Here is a 20,328-nt window from a genome sequence, read left to right on the forward strand (position 1 = left end):
ACCAGGCCTCATCCATGGCAAGGCTGACGCTTTGTCCCGATCTCCCGGTGGTGAATCCTTGGTTTCATTTCCAGACACACTATTAGGGAAAAGCCATGTTGTTTGCATGTGTACACCCTCGCCACCCATGCTCACTGCCATCAGACAATGGGTTTCTCAACATCCTCATACACTCACGGAATGGGACATTACACTCCAGGACGGGCTACCTTTCATTCAGGGCAAACTATTCCTTCCTACATGCGATGCACGCAACCAGGCGCTTGCATGGTCACATGATGCGGCCATAAATGGCCATCCCGGGCAACAACGCACCCTTGAATTGTTACAACGCTGGTGCTGGTGGCCATCCATGAGAAAGGACATAGAAAACTATGTAAACACATGTTCCATATGTGCACAATGCAAAACACGCAGAGGACGGCCATTGGGGTTGCTCCTGCCATTACCCATACCTCCCAGGCCTTGGCACACCATCTCTATGGACCTCATCACTGATCTACCTCGCAGACAGGGTTACGATACCATATGGGTTATCGTCGACTCGTACACCAAAATGGCCCGTTTCATTCCCTGCACAGGCATACCATCGGCCCCAACACTGGCTCGCCTGTTCTTCAAGACGGTTTTCTGTCTTTTCGGTCTACCACATGTCATTATATCGGACCGGGGATCCCAGTTCACGTCCTGCTTCTGGCGTGCTCTTACCGGACTCCTGGGGATCGATGCTCGCTTCTCTTCGGCATACCACCCTGAAAGCGATGGGCAGACGGAGAGGGTTAACCAAGCCCTAGAACAGTACCTGCGCTGTCTGTCCCTTCAGTACCAGGACTCCTGGTTCAAGCTGCTCTACCTTGCTGAGTTCGCATACAATAATTCCCGTCATTCGGCCACTGGGTTCTCTCCCTTCTATTCTCTGTATGGACAACATCCTCGCGCCCTACCGCTCCCTGATTTCTCCTCTGTCACTCCTGCTGCTAACGCCTGCGTGCGTGATCTAGCCGGTGTTCATGCACAAACTTTGGTCCACCTCCGCGAGGCTCAGTCGGTGATGAAGGTTAAGGCAGACCGTAAGCGGGCCGAGGGGCCGGTGTATCATGTGGCCGACCGGGTGTGGTTGTCGACCAGACACTTGCGAATCCCTGGTTGTCGCAAGCTGTTGCCCCGCTTTGTGGGCCCCTATCGGATCATCGGAATCCTAAATCCCGTGGCCCTGCGTCTGTCTGTTCCGCGTGCTTGGCGGATCCACCCGGTTTTCCATGTCTCCCTCCTTAAGCCATACCTTGCTTCCACTCGCGTCCTTGTTCCTCCCGCCCCCGTCTCTGTGTCTTCCCAGGACATTTATGAGGTCAGTGCCATCCTCGGGTCACGCTTCCATAGGGGCCGCCTCCAGTACCTAGTGGACTGGCTGGGTTATGGTCCCGAGGACCGATCCTGGGTTCCCTCCCATGACGTCCAGGCCCCTCTTCTGTTGTCGCAGTTTCATAGGGACAACCCGGCTAGCCCACGGGGTCGTGGGCCCTTGCGGGGGGATTCTGTCACACCGCTCCCCGCACAAGCTACTACTCTTCCTACGAAGACACGCCCCTCCACGTCCACAGCCTCTTCCCAACCAGCACCCAAACACACACGTCCCGACAGGGGTACCTTATTGCCTTATCAGGTGTCACGCTATAGGGCACGGCGTGGCATGCTCGGCAGGGCTGGAGTTTATCGCCCTTCATGTTTGTGGCAAGCGAACTGGAGGCTTCTTCATCACAGAAACGCACGGAGGACTGCGCGACCCAGCGCGGCTCGGAGCACGTGACTCGTTGCCTAGCAATACTGCAACGCTTGGGTACATGTGTCACGTGACAGTGGTCACGTGTTTCCTTTCCATGGATAAAAGGAGTCCGGTTACGGAAAGCGTTGCTTCACAGCTGTTCTCTCTGGATCACGTGTCGCTTGCGCTTCGTTTCAGGACTACTTACTTCATCTGACCACGGCTTTTGTTCAACGGACCGCTCAGTACCTAACCCTTGTCTGCTTTGGAATCTTGGATTATTTGTTGACGAACTACTTTGCCCAACGGATTGCTTGTGTCTTGGCCCTTTACTTACCTTGGAATTTGGATCCACTGGTGCCGACCTACGCTCTGCCCTACGGACTGCCTTGTGTTTAGCCCCTTGGACTGCTCTGGTACACTCTACAGATCATGTGTTACATCAGGACTCCGGTCCTGTCTTAGGTGGTCACCTGCCCGGACCTGCTGCCACATCTGCCCGGACCCGCTGCCACTTTCTAACCACTGGCTAACGCCTACGTCCGACTCCCTGAGACAACGCTCCAGTACTCACAGGTATTTAGTGCCCTGGATGTTTTCACTAAGATTACTACACTCTGTACTATTACATAACCTTATACCTTCCTTTGCAGCGCTCCAGGGGTTTTTCCGGTTGTTCCCGAGTCCTGGCTCTACGGACTACCACCTTTGGCCCTAAACATCACTCTGGCGGTATTACCGTGATTGTCAGTCTGATACTTGGGAACAGAGGGATAGCCCATACTCTGCACGACCAACAACTGCGTAACAGTCGGCCATGTTTTTTTAAGGCTAAGTGGCTCGATTTTAGAAAACTTTCCTATGGACCTTACCCGAGTTTTCGTCCATTAAACGCACGCGAAAACAAGCACCTGTGAGCCGCCATTTTCTGATAATCCTATCTTTTCCCCGATCGCCCTGGCGGACCTGCTTTTGCGGCACTAAATCAATTCCCCCGCCCCTGAGCCTGTCATCAGCAGACTCGTACCGCCCATTTCCCAACGCCAAAGCACGTCTCGTGTCAACATTCGCTGCGCTTCAGCTAATGACGTGTCGCCATGGAAATGGCAGGACGCCTCTTTCCTCAATAAGTATAAACAGACCGTTTCACAACACACAGCAGCCGATTATCGATTCCATTCCTCTCTCTGTGTTACTTTGAGTATTCTGTGACTCGTTTCAGTGCTCTGGTCAGCTACCTTCGCCGCTTGTAGCCCGTGTGAACACCTGTACCATCTCGGTAAATTATTTTACTCTGTTTACCACACAATGGCTACAATAATGCCCTACATGTACGAGCCTGAGTATACCGAGGAGGAACTACTGGAAAGGGAAGCACGCGAAAACGATGGGGATTCGGACGGCAGTTGGGAGGACGATTCAACAGATGAAGAGCCTGGGCCTAGTCGCATGGACGGCGTCTCCACCTGGTGCACATGCAATCGGTGTGAGCTAATGCCAACCGAGGAGGAGAACTGCTGCTGCCGAGAAAACTCGGGATGCCTGGCCTACATTTCGGAAGGCGAGCCACGACCGCAATGCATCACCGAGCTGCCAGACTTCAGGGCAGCCTGCCTCACACGGGCCGTGTTGAGAATCTTGATGGTGCTTATGCACGAACTTCGAGCAACTGTTCGTCCTCGTAATCCGAGTAACGAGTAAGTATACTCTGCTTGTCATGCCACTCCTATTTCATGGTCTTCTACTATATCCAAAATTACATCTACATATCATTGTAACGCATGTAAGGCGTTGAATAGTGTGCATTGTCTAGATAGCATTTGTCCGTGTAAAATGCCATTAGTTACAAGAATTGTCATTGACAAACGTTTATTAAACTTATCTGGGTCATTTAAAAACAGTTTGTTTCATTCCTTTTCACAGGTGGTACAGGCTGGTGGCCTATCGTTCCTATACATGGTGGCTTCACGGGAGGCTTGGACACCGCGTTTGAAGAGTGATACCCGCCTGTGCCGTTCGTGCCATTAGAGAAACGTTCCCGAGTGACAGCGGTCAGTACAGGGGATTTTCTCTCGCTGTGCTGCAACCTGACTTGTATAATCTTTAAAGTCTTGTATTTTTGTGTCATGAAAATAAGATACAAAATAAAACACCACATTTATTTTAACCACGTTTGTCTCGATTTTTTAAATGAATCACATATATCTATACTATCAATTACCATTGGATTATACAGACCTTTGGGTCTTGGCCACTATAATACACTGGTTGAAGTGTGGGTCTGAGCTCACAAGAATATGCGGTATGTGGAATTTGTTATTGATAAGCAACGATATACTATCATTCATATAAAGGCGATATACTGTATATTGATATAAAGGCGGTTCGCGCCGGTGGATGCTCGCTGGCATGGGGGGGGGCTGTCAGGGGCGCGAAAGGCCAAGGTGCCAAACAACATGTACACTTCAAAAGGTGTACCACGCCAAGGGGCCATCGGTCACATGGCCTCCTCAGACTCTGTGTCTCCAGCCAGTCCTCCCCTTGAAGCAGGCCGCCCCCCTGCAAGCCACATAAGTGTGTCTCCATTCAGCAGTCTTCCTTTGCCTTATCTGCACGCCCCAGGTCCATCCATCCCACCCCCTCTATCAAAGGCGGTTCGCACCCGGGGATGCTCGCTGGCATGGGGGGGGGCTGTCAGGGGCGCGAAAGGCCAAGGTGCCAAACAACATGTACACTTCAAAAGGTGTCCCACGCCAAGGGGCCATCGGTCACATGGCCTCCTCAGACCCTGTGTCTCCAGCCAGGCCTCCCCTTGAAGCAGGCCGCCCCCCTGCAATCCACATAAGTGTGTCTCCGTTCAGCAGTCTTCCTGTGCCTTATCTGCACGCCCTAGGCCCATCCATCCCACCCCCTCTATCAAAGGCGGTTCGCACCCGGGGATGAGCGCTGGCAGGGGGGGCTGTGACGGGCGCAAACGGCCAAGGTGCCAAACAGCATGTACACTTCAAAAGGTGTCCCACGCCAAGGGGCCATCGGTCACATGGCCTCCTCAGACCCCGTGTCTCCAGCCAGTCCTCCCCTTGAAGCAGGCCGCCCCCCTGCAATCCACATAAGTGTGTCTCCATTCAGCAGTCTTCCTGTGCCTTATCTGCACGCCCCAGGCCCATCCATCCCACCCCCTCTATCAAAGGCGGTTCGCACCCGGGGATGAGCGCTGGCATGGGGGGCTGTGACGGGCGCAAACGGCCAAGGTGCCAAACAGCATGTACACTTCAAAAGGTGTCCCACGCCAAGGGGCCATCGGTCACATGGCCTCCTCAGACCCTGTGTCTCCAGCCAGGCCTCCCCTTGAAGCAGGCCGCCCCCCTGCAATCCACATAAGTGTGTCTCCATTCAGCAGTCTTCCTGTGCCTTATCTGCACGCCCCAGGCCCATCCATCCCACCCCCTCTATCAAAGGCGGTTTGCGCCGGTGGATGCTCGCTGCAATTTGACGTATGGCATCTTGCTAAATCTATCAATAAGAAAATCTCGGCTGCAGGAAAAAAAAAGGTTATGAAAGTATTTTGCAGTGGTCACATTCTATCACCAACCATCTTTGGTGGAGCTCAAAAACTTGCGAGGGGTCAGTGGAAATACTACTAGAAAAATGGCGGTCACTGATGCACCACTGTACCAACGTTCACCGCTGGACAGCAAATGAACATTTCCACCAATGTGAACATGGCCCTTTGTCCCCAGAGGAGGCACGGAAGAAGAAGTGGTTGATTCCATCATCACCGACACACAAAGCCATTGAGAAGATTGTTTTCGACAAAACTCTATCAAGAGATTTGAGAGGACTGACAGAATTCTGTCACACAGGAGATTTGGAGGTGTTCCACAATATGTGCCTAAAGTACAGGCCAAAGCGCTTGCATTTTAGCTTTCAGGGCATGAAACATCGCACTCTACTAGCCGTCTTGGCCCATAACAGCAATGTCGGACGTGAACAATCTAGGACTAGGGGCAAAGTAAGGATGCCTCGCTACACCAAGGTGTTTTCAAAACGAAGTAAGCAATGGGTGATCAAACCAGTCTATGATGAAATGCAGTTCGACTTTGTGAAAGGCCTTATTGTTGCTGTGTTAGAGAAGCACAGATATGGAATTTTGGACGTTTCTGTACAGAGCAGTGATCCATTGCCACCAAACATTGGGACTGTGCCATGCCCACCCGATGCACAGCTGATTGCGAAGTACAAATCCCGGTTTAAATAATTGCAATACGATTGTCTTTTTGTAAATAAATGTTATTGTACAGTGTACCTGTAACCCTAACCCCTAACTTCACCATCATGGGTGGCGAACAAGCTGGGTGTCATCTTTGAATTCTCTCTATTCACCTCACATATGTGTATGTATATATTTTTCTCATGTCTCATTTTATGTAAATGTAAATGCTGTGCACTGTTAACGGAGGGGAGGCTTGCGTATTGCAAATAATAAAACAAACAAACAATAAATCTCACTTTTAACTCAACTCCTGTGGTACTTTATACTTTCCCTGACCTTCCACCAAAAATTAAATGTCTCAATTTGGGCTGCAAAGCTCGCAGACAACGTGGACAAAATTGGGGCACTTAGAACGCGCCAAGCGGGCTGTGGCATTTGGGAGATGTTCTCATGAGACATATCAAGTGGTTTATAAAGTATTTTGAAACAGGGGTGTGTTTGTGAATGAATGACGTATGTATGTCGTGGTCTTAGGGGGGCAGCCTGCTTGAAGGGGAGGCCTGGCTGGAGACACGGGGTCTGAGGAGGCCATGTGACCGATGGCCCCTTGGCGTGGGACACCTTTTGAAGTGTACATGTTGTTTGGCACCTTGGCCTTTCGCGCCCCTGACAGCCCCCCCCATGCCAGCGAGCATTCCCAGGTGCGAACCGCCTTTGATAGAGGGGGTGGGATGGATGGACCTGGGGCGTGCAGATAAGGCAAAGGAAGACTGCTGAATGGAGACACACTTATGTGGATTGCAGGGGGGTGGCCTGCTTCAAGGGGAGGACTGGCTGGAGACACAGGGTCTGAGGAGGCCATGTGACCGATGGCCCTTGTCGTGGGACACCTTTTGAACTGACATGTTGTTTGGCACCTTGGCCTTTCGCGCCCCTGACAGCCCCCCCCCATGCCAGCGAGCATCCCCGGGTGCGAACCGCCTTTGATAGAGGGGGTGGGATGGATGGACCTGGGGCGTGCAGATAAGGCAAAGGAAGACTGCTGAATGGAGACACACTTATGTGGATTGCAGGGGAGCGGCCTGCTTCAAGGGGAGGACTGGCTGGAGACACAGGGTCTGAGGAGGCCATGTGACCGATGGCCCCTTGGCATGGGACACCTTTTGAAGTGTACATGTTGTTTGGCACCTTGGCCTTTCGCGCCCCTGACAGCCCCCCCCCCATGCCAGCGAGCATCCACCGGCGCGAACCGCCTTTATATCAATATACAGTATATCGCCTTTATATGAATGATAGTATATCGTTGCTTATCAATAACAAATTCCACATACCGCAGATTCTTGTGAGCCCAGACCCACACTTCAACCAGTGTATTATAGTGGCCAAGACCCAAAGGTCTGTATAATCCAATGGTAATTGATAGTATAGATATATGTGATTCATTTAAAAAATCGAGACAAACGTGGTTAAAATAAATGTGGTGTTTTATTTTGTATCTTATTTTCATGACACAAAAATACAAGACTTTAAAGATTATACAGGTCAGGTTGCAGCACAGCGAGAGAAAATCCCCTGTACTGACCGCTGTCACTCGGGAACGTTTCTCTAATGGCACGAACGGCACAGGCGGGTATCACTCTTCGAACGCGGTGTCCAAGCCTCCCGTGAAGCCACCATGTATAGGAACGATAGGCCATCAGCCTGTACCACTTGTGAAAAGGAATGAAACAAACTGTTTTTAAATGACCCAGATAAGTTTAATAAACGTTTATTGTCAATGACAATTCTTGTAACTAATGGCATTTTACACGGACAAATGCTATCTAGACAATGCACACTATTCAACGCCTTACATGCGTTACAATGATATGTAGATGTAATTTTGGATATACTAGAAGACCATGAAATAGGAGTGGCATGACAAGCAGAGTATACTTACTCGTTACTCGGATTACGAGGACGAACAGTTGCTCGAAGTTCGTGCATAAGCACCATCAAGATTCTCAACACGGCCCGTGTGAGGCAGGCTGCCCTGAAGTCTGGCAGCTCGGTGATGCATTGCGGTCGTGGCTCGCCTTCCGAAATGTAGGCCAGGCATCCCGAGTTTTCTCGGCAGCAGCAGTTCTCCTCCTCGGTTGGCATTAGCTCACACCGATTGCATGTGCACCAGGTGGAGACGCCGTCCATGCGACTACGCCCAGGCTCTTCATCTGTTGAATCGTCCTCCCAACTGCCGTCCGAATCCCCATCGTTTTCGCGTGCTTCCCTTTCCAGTAGTTCCTCCTCGGTATACTCAGGCTCGTACATGTAGGGCATTATTGTAGCCATTGTGTGGTAAACAGAGTAAAATTATTTACCGAGATGGTACAGGTGTTCACACGGACTACAAGCGGCGAAGGTAGCTGACCAGAGCACTGAAACGAGTCACAGAATACTCAAAGTAACACAGAGAGAGGAATGGAATCGATAATCGGCTGCTGTGTGTTGTGAAACGGTCTGTTTATACTTATTGAGGAAAGAGGCGTCCTGCCATTTCCATGGCGACACGTCATTAGCTGAAGCGCAGCGAATGTTGACACGAGACGTGCTTTGGCGTTGGGAAATGGGCGGTACGAGTCTGCTGATGACAGGCTCAGGAGCGGGGGAATTGATTTAGTGCCGCAAAAGCAGGTCCGCCAGGGCGATCGGGGAAAAGATAGGATTATCAGAAAATGGCGGCTCACAGGTGCTTGTTTTCGCGTGCGTTTAATGGACGAAAACTCGGGTAAGGTCCATAGGAAAGTTTTCTAAAATCGAGCCACTTAGCCTTAAAAAAACATGGCCGACCCATAGGGACAATAACATTTTTTACTAGAGTATGCCTTTAATGGTAAAACAGTCAGTCACACCATAGCCATGATACATTTCTGCACCGATGAACTAATAGAATTCACAGAGAAATTCTTGTGATAGGTGCAATTTGCCACCATTAGGTGTCGCAGTGAGGTAGTATAGAGGCAGTAGGAGTGAGAGGGTGTAGGGGAATAGGAGTAGTGGTAAGAAAGGTGAGGGAGTAGCAGAGGGGTAGTATGAGTGAGGAGGTATCGTAGGAGGAATGAGGGAGGAAAGTATAACAGCGGAGGTAGCAGCAGAGTGATAGTTGGACATCAGACTGATCGTACATGCAGGAGTAAGAAGAGAAGTAAGATCAAAGGGTGGATGTGGAAAGGCGCAGTAAGATATTGGAGAGATAACAGCGGGTGGGAGGAGAACATCTTGGGACCCAGGGTAGAGAAGGGCCATTTAAGAAAGCGTATGAACGACGAGTTGGTGGAACAGCGTGGAAGAAGGCACCATCCCAAACATCGCTGGAACACAAGCAGTGCCAGGTTAGAGCTGGTTAGAAGATCTTAGGGAGACAGTCAGCCAACACCCTAGGGAGACCACCACCACCATATGGAAGGAAAAGACAGATCAGTGTCCCCTGTTGATAGTGTCTAACATCCCGTTACAGACACCTGGGCTAGGGACGGGGGAAACGGAGGGAAGTAGTAAGAGAGGGATGGCCCTAGTGCCAACTTCCCAAAAGACCTTGGTAGCCTTAAGGATCTCTGATCAGACTACTTTCCAGCCATTCTGTCTTGTACAGATAAATTAAAATCCTTGGACTTGTCATTTGAGTCGGCATCGTCACACAGGTTAAAAGGAATGTCTTCAGCAGTTTGTGAGGGTCAGCAGGTTTGAAGTGCTTGCCTCCAGCCAGTAGCAAGGGTTTGTAGGTTTGAAGTGCTTGCCACCTGCCAGTAGCAAGGGTTTGCAGGTTTAAAGTGCTTGCCTCCAGCCAGTAGCAAGGGTTTGCAGGTTTGAAGTGCTTTCCTCAAGCCAGTAGCAAGGGTTTGCAGATTTGAAGTGCTTTCCTCCAGCCGGTAGCAAGGGTTTGCAGATTTGAAGTGCTTGCCTCCAGCCAGTAGCAAGGGTTTGCAGGTATGAAGTGGCTGTTGCCTGCAGTTGGCGAGAGTCCACAGGGTAAAGGCGAATGATCTCGGGTTCCTCTGAGGGTAGTAGTTGTCCATCCAGCCGGTCAGGTACTCGGGGCCTGGACATCAGTAGGCTCTCTGGATAATAATTTTAAAACGCTCCTTTTGTTGGGCATGAAGTAGGTGAAGGTATTTTCAACAAGCACCTGTGATGCAGTCTTGTATCTTGACACTCAGAATCATCTGGGCTGTCCTGATTTGGAAAAGTTGGAGAACTTATTTGTACAATTCATTACATTTCTGTGGATGAATAATACCGAGACTAGACAGTACTCAGTAGAGCTTGAGGTTTTGAGAATGTATCAAACGCCTAATAATGGCAGAACGCTAATCCTATGAGCCATAACACACCAACCTTTGGTTCTGGATACATTAAAGTGTTGCCAGTTTCATAGCTATGTTTTTACGCCATTCATACATTCTTATACTTGAATGCATGTATTCATGTCCAGTACATTGCAGTTGACTATTTAATGCCTGCAGATCATGTTTGTGCATAACCTGTTTGTTGAGCATAAAATTGAACAATAGCAGGCGTTGTATGTCAACCAATTCTTTATTGCCGCATAACAAATGTCAGCATACCGTATTTCTGTACTCGTTTCACTGGCCTAATTTCTCCATGTGATTACAGAAAATCCTGTTATTACAACAAATGCCACGTTGTGCATGGAAGACAAGGCCGATGCCTATTGGATGGAGCACCATCAATCAGAGATTGGAGACAGCACCAGGAGTCTTGCAGGTGGGTAGAATTTTTATTGACACCTTGTTTGTACTCTCAGGGCATTTGTGTGAAGGGATCTTGTAAGCTTTGCATTACACTGAATGTGGTGAGGCCACCGCTAGACCACACCTGGATCTCACAATTTGGCCCATCTGCCTCCATGTGTTTTATCAAAATATGGGCCATGATCACAGTGGAGGGAATCTCAGCCATGATAATGAATTAGTTCTGTGACGGCTGCACAAGCCCTCAACCTGTTGGACGTAGTGCAGAGAGACTCAGACTCTAGTGGAATCTGGAAATTTAGGCTGGCACTGTAGGGATCGGTCAAGTGTTGGAGCCTTAGAAGGAACAGCAGCACAGAGCAAGGCGTAGATAGTGTGTGTTGCTATGTGCGTTAGAGGACAATTGGCAGAACCTGGCTGTGAGAGCAGGAGGATGCAGCGCAGAGTTTGTTCGAAGATCGGTCCTTCACATTTCTTATGGAAGAGCTGCAGAGTAGTCTCGTGACCCTCAACAAAACAAACAAGAACACTAACCACATTAGATCATAACATTCTATCCAACTATCGTCCTATTGCGGGCCTGCTCTGGCCAGCCAAAATCCTGGAAAACATTGTGGCCCTCATTACGACCCTGGCGGAAATCAAAAAACGATGGCGGAAATGCAATACCGCCATCGAATAGCGCTCGGTGCGATTATGACCCGTCACCGTAAAGTACGATGCCATTAGCGACACCGTAGTGAACGCCAACGCTAACTGCACCAAGTACGCGCACGCGCGCCATGCCAAACCGTAATTACCACCATGGCGTAACGGTACGCGAATTCTGACCCTAGCGGACATATACCTAACGCCATCAAGCATGGCGGAAAGTACCATTCCGCCATGGTGAGAAGTACGGCATCGCGAACCAACCGTAAAAGGCCCTACTGAGTGCCTGTACACCACTCCCTGGCCACATTGCACAACTCCTCGTAGGTGCAATGAAGTCACACAATGCAACCAGTGAAATGTACAAGTCACCCATGCATCCCAACGAACAAATGAATCTAGGGGCTCCAAGTGCCTTGTGAGTGGCCATCCATATTTGCCATGGCACCATTGCCGTACTGATGCAGCACAGGCATGTGAAGGTTCAAGTACAGCAACATGAACTGAAAGATGAGACAAAACAACAACAAGCACCCCATCGCTTGACACCAGTGTAAGGCAACATTCAAAGCAGTATCCTGAGTGAGACTGCACCAGCCCTGTACTCCTGCCAGTAAACAAACCAACCATCAGCATAAGCATGTACCACACAAGTTGGCAGAGTGACTGAGCAGCCAGGCTCATCTCAAGAGGGGCCAATGGGAGCTGCAGGGCACAGATGGCACGAATACAGAAGCTATTCCAATGGACATGACCTCAGTCTACCTCCAAGAAACGCACGCAAACACAGGCACCTGTGACCAGCCATATTCTGATAATCACATCATTCCACCAATCCACCTGGCTGACCGGCATCTGTTACACAAAAGCTAATCCCCCGCCCCTGAGCATGACATCATTAAAACAGTCATAATGGCAGCCCCTATCCCTGACCTTACTGGGCTTCGTAGGCAAACGCGCCCAGTACAGTACCACGCAACTATACTCAGAAGCCGGAACCCAATGCAGATCTTCTCACAATACATCGCTCCACAAATAGGAATATGCTACATTACTTGCAAAGAAGAACGCTACACGGTCAATATCAGAATCAAAATTTAATGCACAACAAAATCACCAAGCCCATACAGCTATTAGGTCATGAACTCCAAAATATATTTCATTATTGTGGGCTGCATCCGCAATAAATGACCAGCTTCTTCTTGTGTGACGCCCTGTTCCTTCATGGTACACAGGGGCTACATTCACGTTCAAAAAGGCAACATGGAAGCGCCTAGAACCGCAGGGCCGTCCCATTAGGTAGGCACTAGTCCAGCTGAAAGGTCGATATGTTGCTCCTAGCCACTAGTACTGCGTAAGGGCATGTGGCCCATTGGCGATCGTCCCATAAAATCGTAATGGTGCTCCACTGATTAACACGAAGCAGCAGGTGTCGGGAGTAAAAGCCATCTGCAGGAGTGGCATACAGATGGCAGCGGCAAAAGGGGAGGAGATACCTGTCACCCAAATTAAATGAAAAAGAATAGTATGGGCATCAGAACTCCATTTGAATTACTCACTTCAATGATCACACTAAATCCACAGCCATATGCATGCTAGCCCACTCAAAAGGATTATTCCCACCCAAAAATCACTTGCGAATCATAACTATAAAAATCGAGGTGAAAACACTATTACAAACGAGTGTTTGTGTGCATGCGTCTGTCAAAACAGAATCCATTAGATGGGATTAGTAACGTGCATAGACACAAGTGTTTGAAGGCGCGTCGAGACAGGGAGGGTCCAACAAGGGCAGATAGATGATGGTCCCACTATGGCAGCCCTGCATCACATAGCGCAGGGGAAGTGGATAGATTCCAAAAAGCCCTGTACATGGCAAACTCTCAATTAAATCATCTGTCCATGCATCCATACATCATTCCCTCATCCCGGTATGAAAACGCCTGATTATTTACTCACATAACATGTGAAATTTCCATTGAGTCTGTGCGTAATGCAGTCTGCAAAATCCACTGTGCTCCAGCCCGGAATTCCAGTGTTGTGAAGTAACATGTATTTGGGAACGTCCGGCCTTATCGTCCACTACGCTATTGCGCATCCCATACTATTCATATCAATCATTGCATTCTCGCCATGGCCCCTGTCCCAAGGACATTAAACAATAGAACTTTATATCTGCAGTTAGACCTGTGGGCGTCTCCTCGCCGGTAGCTGAAAACTGAAAGCGCTGTCCTTCGAATTCCTCATTTGCAACATCACGTCGAAAAGGCATCTGTGACCGCTCGAAATCACAAATTCATCCATGTAGTGCGGCAGTGTGTGAAAATGGCAACTGCCTTCACTCACAAATGGGACGCCCCGCCCGTCGGTGAACCTCGGTACAGTGCTGCATGAGGGTCCACCGTTAATCGAGTACTACATTCCACTGACCCTTCACAAGTTTGTTCGCGACTGCAAAGATAGTATGTGAAACAATGGGACCATAGCAGAATGAACATATGAACCAATATTTCACTGCCATCGGGATTAAACACATGATTGTAATAGCAAGATGCCATGCGTCGAATTGCAGCGTTGTGTGCGGGACGTGCTCGCCCAAAGGGGATTGCAGCTTGCACAGGTGGAATGAATCACCACAGGTGGAGGCTATACAGCCTGAAAACACATAAATTGCACACCCAACCCCCTCCCACAACCACACCCACTCCAAAATGCTACCGGCAGGACTAGCGATGTTGGCCCTGGGGGACCTGATAGCACTGCAAGTACTCCAACTTCAAGAAGAAGACGAACACCAACTACTACAACAACCGGCCGCACAGAGGAGACGCAGGAGGAGGGCAAGACAGGGCCAGCAAGGCCCACCAGCACAGCCACTACCACCACGCAGGCAGCCCGCAATCCCACGCCTCCGAGCTCATCCGTTCAACCTCACTGCTGAGCAGATCCACACCCTCTACCGTTTGGACCGGGACACCATAACCGCCATTGTGGACATGACACAGGCTGACCTTGTCAGCATGATAGATAGCCCAACCGCCATCCCACCCCTACTGAAGGTGGTGTCTGTACTCCACTTCCTGGCCACAGGCACCTACCAGCACACAGTCGGACAGTTGCATGGCATTTCACAGCCACTGTTCTCACGGACACTATTGCAAGTGCTCGATGCCCTCCTGAAGCACGCAGACGACTACATCTCTCTACCACGCTCGGAGCAGGAAATTACGAACACAAAAGTGGGATTCCTTGCACTTGGCGGCATACCGGGTTGCATTGGTGCCATCGACTGCACCCATGTGGAATTGGTCGTCCCACATGCCATGGAGGCCCAGTACCGCAACCAGAAACAATTTCAATCTCTTAATGTACAAATGGTGTGTGACTCCAACAGGATCATTACACATTGTTGTGCCCGATTTCCTGGATCAACCCATTATTCTATGGTCTTGAGGAACTCTACAATACCACGCTACATGGAGCGACACGCAGGGAACAGATCCTGGCTACTCGGTGAGTCTCATTTCATGCATGATAATGTGGGGTATGTGATGCGGCAATGACCTGGCAGGAAGGGGGGGGGTGCGTACGTAGCAATGTCATTCCACAAACATCCTTTATTGTCCACATACAGGTGATGCCGGGTATCCACTGAAGAGATGGCTCCTTACACCACTCCGGAACCCACAGAACCAGCATGAGGAGGACTACAACCATGCCCACTCACGTACCCGTGTAGTCATAGAACAGGCATTCGGCCTACTGATTACTCGTTTCCGCTGCCTCTGCAGGTCTGGCGGGGCACTCCTGTACCGCCATGAGAAGGTTGCAAAGATGGTCATGGCATGTGTCATGCTACACAACATGTGCGTACGTAGAAATGTGCCCATGCCCCCTTACGCAGAACTGTAAGCACCTGAAGATGGTCATGATGAGGGTGGGGATGTGGCAGCACCTCAAGGAGTCCGCAAGGCACAGGAGGGCCGTGACATTCGTCAGATTCTCATTGATTCATGCTTCTAGCACTCACGCCTGGTGGCTGATACATGGACACGGGACTTGTGGCACTGTGTGTGTCTGGAACATGCACAATATGGACTGTACGCCTATAAAGGCCTCGTACACAAAGATCAATGTCCACACATCTCATTGGATGATTGTGCAATGTTTATAGCATATGTGAAATTATGTTACACACCCCATCGACCCGCCACCCAAGTGAGCCCAGCACACCCCCTCCACCCTCCTACCTCCCCCCCGAACACCAGTGTCCAAAGATGCTCATTGTCAGTGGGCAGACGCTATTGCAAGCCCCCTCTCCGGGTATCAGGGGCACCCCTGCCTGTGGAGCGCAGGTTCCTCCCAGATCTACGTTGGGGGCTGCCCTGGACGGAACTTGCAACGGATGATGTCTCTGCCTGCTCACGTCCATGCATGTCCCTAAGGGTTTGTGAGAGCTCAGTGAGCACACGGCGCACAGCGGGAAGTTCAGCACATACGTCTTTGGACGTCGCATGCAGTTCCCCCCTCAGGCTCTCGGTGCTTCTCTCCATTTGTACTCTCAGGCTCTCGGTGCTTCTCTCCATTTGTGCCCTTAGTGTCTCTGTACTTCTCTCCATTTCTGCCCTAAGTGTCTCAGTTGATGTTTCTATGGCTGCCTTAGTACCCCCACATTCATCAGCATGGTCCTTGAGGAGCGTGGCCAGTTGCTGCTGTTGCACGATCACCTGGTCGAGGGACTGTTGCCTCTGCTGTGCCATGGCCATTTGCGGTGGTGTCACAGAGGGGCTGATCACCTCATGTTGCCTTGCCACAGGGCTTGTGGGGGATGGCCAGTCGTCGTCTTGTGGGTGCCCCTGCGTGGTATCCTCATGGTGTACGGGATGAAACAAACAGGGGGATTGAGACAGGTCATGGATGGATCCTACATCGACATCCCCGTTTTCTGTGTCGGAGCATGCTGCCATTAATGCAGTGTCACCTATGGTGCTGCTGCCACCAGAAGCAGTGCCTTCTGTGGCATCCATTGGGGGGACCTGTGGTGGTGCTGTTGTGGGCATGCTGGCTGCTGGGGTGCCTGTTGAAGTTCCCTCCTGTGTGCTGCCACTTGATTTGTGCTGCTGCCGTGTCTTGATCCGTGCAGCTGAGGTGGAGGGTCTTTGGCCGTTGGTCTTGGCCCTCTTTGCAGGTGTGCTGGTAGGGGTGTCCTGGAGCTCGTCGTTTGAATCGGACCCTGTGGTGGAGTAAAGGAGGGCAAGCGTTATTAATGGGTCTGTGGAAATTGGAATGGCAATGTATCACATGCATTGGGGTGGTACCTGAGGGTGATTTGGGTCAGGGCCTTGGAGGTGGTTTCATTTTTGTGTGGAATGAGGATGCAGTTGTTTTGCAGCCTGCAGTTAGGGTGTGCCTGCTGCACGTGTAGAGGGTGTTTTTAGGATTTTTAATTATTTATGTATTTAATGTGACTTTTAAAGTGCGCTATCAGGCAAATGTATGTGGACGTTCTCCTGGCCATGTGTTTCTGTTGCACTATGTGGACACATGGTACTTCACATGATTGGACATTGTGGATTTAGCATTGTTTTATTTGGGCCACCTACCTGATTCTTCTGATGTCTGCACTCTCCATCCCTCCGACTCCCTCTATACTCTCCATTCCAATGGTGGAGGCACAGATTTCTTCCCAGGGGGTCAACTTGATGGGTGATTCTGATCCTCCCCCGGTAGCTGTGGCAATGTTACGGTTGGCGGATAGTATGCTCCGTACGCGTATCCGCAAGTCGTCCCATCGCTTTCTGCATTGCTGTGGGTTGCGGGGTGCGGTCCCCACCGCACTTACCCGCTGTGCCACCAGGGCCCATATGGCCTTCTTGTTCGCAAGTGCCGTCCTGGTCATTTGCGTCGAGAAGACGACGGCAGCATTCTCCTGGAGGGTCTCTGTGAGCACGGTGAGTTCCTCATGGGAGAAGTGGACCTGCCGCTTGCGGTCGCACGCTTTTTTCGCTACTTTTGCCATTTTTATTGCTTTCACTAGGGTGGATGACGGGTTGGGATGTGTCTCAGGGTAGTATTTTTTATGGTTGTGTGGGAATTCTGATTTTATAGGTGTACGGCGTGCTGTTTCCCGTTCCGGGACCATGTTTTTACTTCCGTTTCCGTATATTTACGGTCACCGTACTTTCCGATTGCCGCTCATTACGGTGACCGCTATGATGGGTGGCGGAATTGCACCTAGGGCGCCGTACGACGGCGGTGAGGGGCGTTTTGGGGACATTTCCGCCATCGCGGACTTTGCACTTCCGCCATGGCGTAGTGCTCGTGCCCGATGGGTCGGAATTAGCCGCACTTTACTCCGTCGTGCAATGGCGGAAACGCTATTTACGCTATGGCGGTCAAGTCAGTCACTTTCCGCCAGAGTCGTAATGAGGGCCTGTGACCACACAGTTGCAGGGGCTTTTGAAGAAAACAACTTTCCGGATGGTTACCAATCAGGACTTAGGCCAGGATCATAGCACCGAGACAGCCTTATTGGCTGTGTGGGATGACGTTCTCAGAGCTGCCAACAATGGCGACATCAGCATGCTTGACTTATTGGCAGCCTTCAACACAGTGGACTTTGGTATACTTAAAACCAGATTCACATATCTGGCACATGAATCCAGAGAGGCCATTAAATGGTTTGACTCATTTCTAGTCGATCGATCTCAACGGGTTAAAACAGGCCCTTACCTTTCAGAAGTGCTACCAGTCACCTGCAGAGTGCCACCGGGGTAATCTCTGTCGCCCTTAGTATTCAACGTCTACATCCACCCACTGCTTAAAATCTTGCACAATTTGACTTGCAGTACCACTGATATGCGGACGATATGCAGATTTACGTTAGTCTAAAGCACCATTGAAGGCAGTGGAGCGAGTTGTGAAGTGTGCAGAAAAAATCCAACTTTGGATGTAGGATAATAAACTCGAATTAAATCCTTCGAAAACCAAAATCATTGGTTTTGGCCCTAAAAAGAAGTTGGCCAAAGTGATAGCCTTGGTTCCCTGCCCTACCTTGTTTGGGACTGCAACTAAATATACCCAGTCAGTATGAAATCTGGGCTGCATTGGGCAGCCGAGTTTAAGCTGCAATCTACAAATCAATCAAATCATCAAGTCCTTTTATTTTCAATTGAAACTTTTCAAATCCTTGCTTTCAGTCATTTCCAAGAAGGATCGTCCCATTGTGGTAGGTACCCTTCCAAATTCCAAACTGGACTACTGCAATGCCCTTCTGTCAGGAATACCAAAATACAAACTACAACGTCTACAGGTGGCCCAGAGCTCTGCAGTTCACATGACTTTCTCAATGCCACATAAAATATCTATTTCAGAGTTCCAGCGAGGTCTCCACTGGTTGCCAGTACAAGAGCAGATAGAGTTCAAGATCCTATGACTTGTCTTTAAATGCATTAATGGGCTCGCCTCAATCTTTTTGCCATCCAAGATTGTACTCCTTTGTCCCACATGTACTATGTGATCCAAGGGACAAGGTTTATTAATAATACCCCCCCTCGAGAACAACGGCTTGGAACTCTCTTCTGCAACATTTGCGGCAAATCAATTCTCTACCCAGTTTCCGGAAGCAATTGAAAACGTATCTGTTTAAATACATTTTGTGGAAACATTAAAGTAGGCAATCTAGTTCTATTCAAATTCAATTCCATCTGCGCCTAGTGCGCGTCCCCGACCCCAAGAAGCAGGCCGGCGGTTCTGTGATGGAGAAGACACCAGGCGGCCAGGGCACACACAAACACACCAAGGACATACCCTACAGCCGACTCTCGATAGTACCGTTGAGCACCAAGGCCCATGCGGTGTCCGGGGATAAAGCCCCAGGTTCTTCACTGTCCTCTGGGCCATCGCTTTTGCCTAACGACAGTTCTCCGAAACCGAAAGTGAAACTTGGTCCGGACACCGCACATAAAAAGGCCCTCCTTTCGCACTCCGGAAAACAGGCTGCGAAAGGCATTTTGGCGTCCCCAAGAAAACGCTGAAAATGCAAGAGCTAATTAAGAAACAAGTTAGTGCTTCTTTGCTTAAGGCGAGGTCACTGACGCCCTGGGCCCCAAAATACACGCAAACAGGGTTTTCCATCCCCTTGGGCACTCTCTCAGGTGCCATGCACCACAAGGATGTCATTCCCTCCCAGGCCACCCCTGTCAAGGATGTCACTTCCTACTAGGCCATCCCTGTCATGTCAGCTTTCCCACCCACATTCGGGTGTACACTTCAACAATTCAATAAGATTATAAGGAGAATGTCTTGTTTCATAGACTTCATGGACAGACACCCTGACCAATTAACAATTCTTAAAGATGCCTCTCAGCCAGGGGCATCAGCACAGCCACCCCCTGCCAAAAAGTCTTGTATTGAACCACAGCCTAGCACCTCTGCTCTAGGCACTCCGGCCTTGACATTTCAAGACACTTCCCACACATACTGAGACCCCTCTCAGGCCTCGTATTATGACGACCAAGCAGACCCAGGGTCTCAGGGGGGACCTCTATGGCCAAGACCAAGACCAGTTTCATGACAACGATGAAGATGACATTTAGGTGATCCAGTCGCCAGACCATCAGGACCAGCCGGTAGCAGATTCGCCCTTTGACAATCTACTCCAGTACAATGAACTGCTACTAAAGGCAGCACAGCTTTTTAATATCGACACTCAGGAGGCACAGGTCAGCAAGGATTTCATGGAAGATATTCTGGGGGACAAAAGGTCTGCCACCCAGTTTATACCACTCCTGCAGTCTGTCCAAAGACATATCCAACCATCCCTTCTAGTGCTTAGTCTCACGAGGGCAGTCAACCCTAGAATAGAGAAACTATTTAGGCCTGCGCCCACAGACCCCCTGTATATTAGGGGCACCTCAAGCCAGATTCCCTAGTGGTCCCCGCCACCAGGAAAA

At 50.1% G+C, this 20,328-nt stretch overlaps 1 protein-coding gene across 4 annotated transcripts in view; it reads left to right on the plus strand.

Moving 5' to 3' along the window:
• Positions 1 to 20,328, plus strand: part of LOC138489384 (zinc finger protein 1 homolog) — a 406,551-nt gene that overhangs the window by 376,468 nt on the left and 9,755 nt on the right. For all 4 annotated transcript variants that reach the window (XM_069617105.1, XM_069617104.1, XM_069617106.1 and 1 more), the window contains one exon: positions 10,626 to 10,736. In XM_069617105.1, the coding sequence (XP_069473206.1) occupies positions 10,626 to 10,736 (111 nt within the window). The remainder of the gene's footprint in view (positions 1 to 10,625; positions 10,737 to 20,328) is intronic.

The sequence above is a fragment of the Ambystoma mexicanum genome, chromosome 9, assembly GCF_040938575.1.
Source record: "Ambystoma mexicanum isolate Mex_15411 chromosome 9, UKY_AmexF1_1, whole genome shotgun sequence".
Taxonomy (NCBI): domain Eukaryota; kingdom Metazoa; phylum Chordata; class Amphibia; order Caudata; family Ambystomatidae; genus Ambystoma; species Ambystoma mexicanum.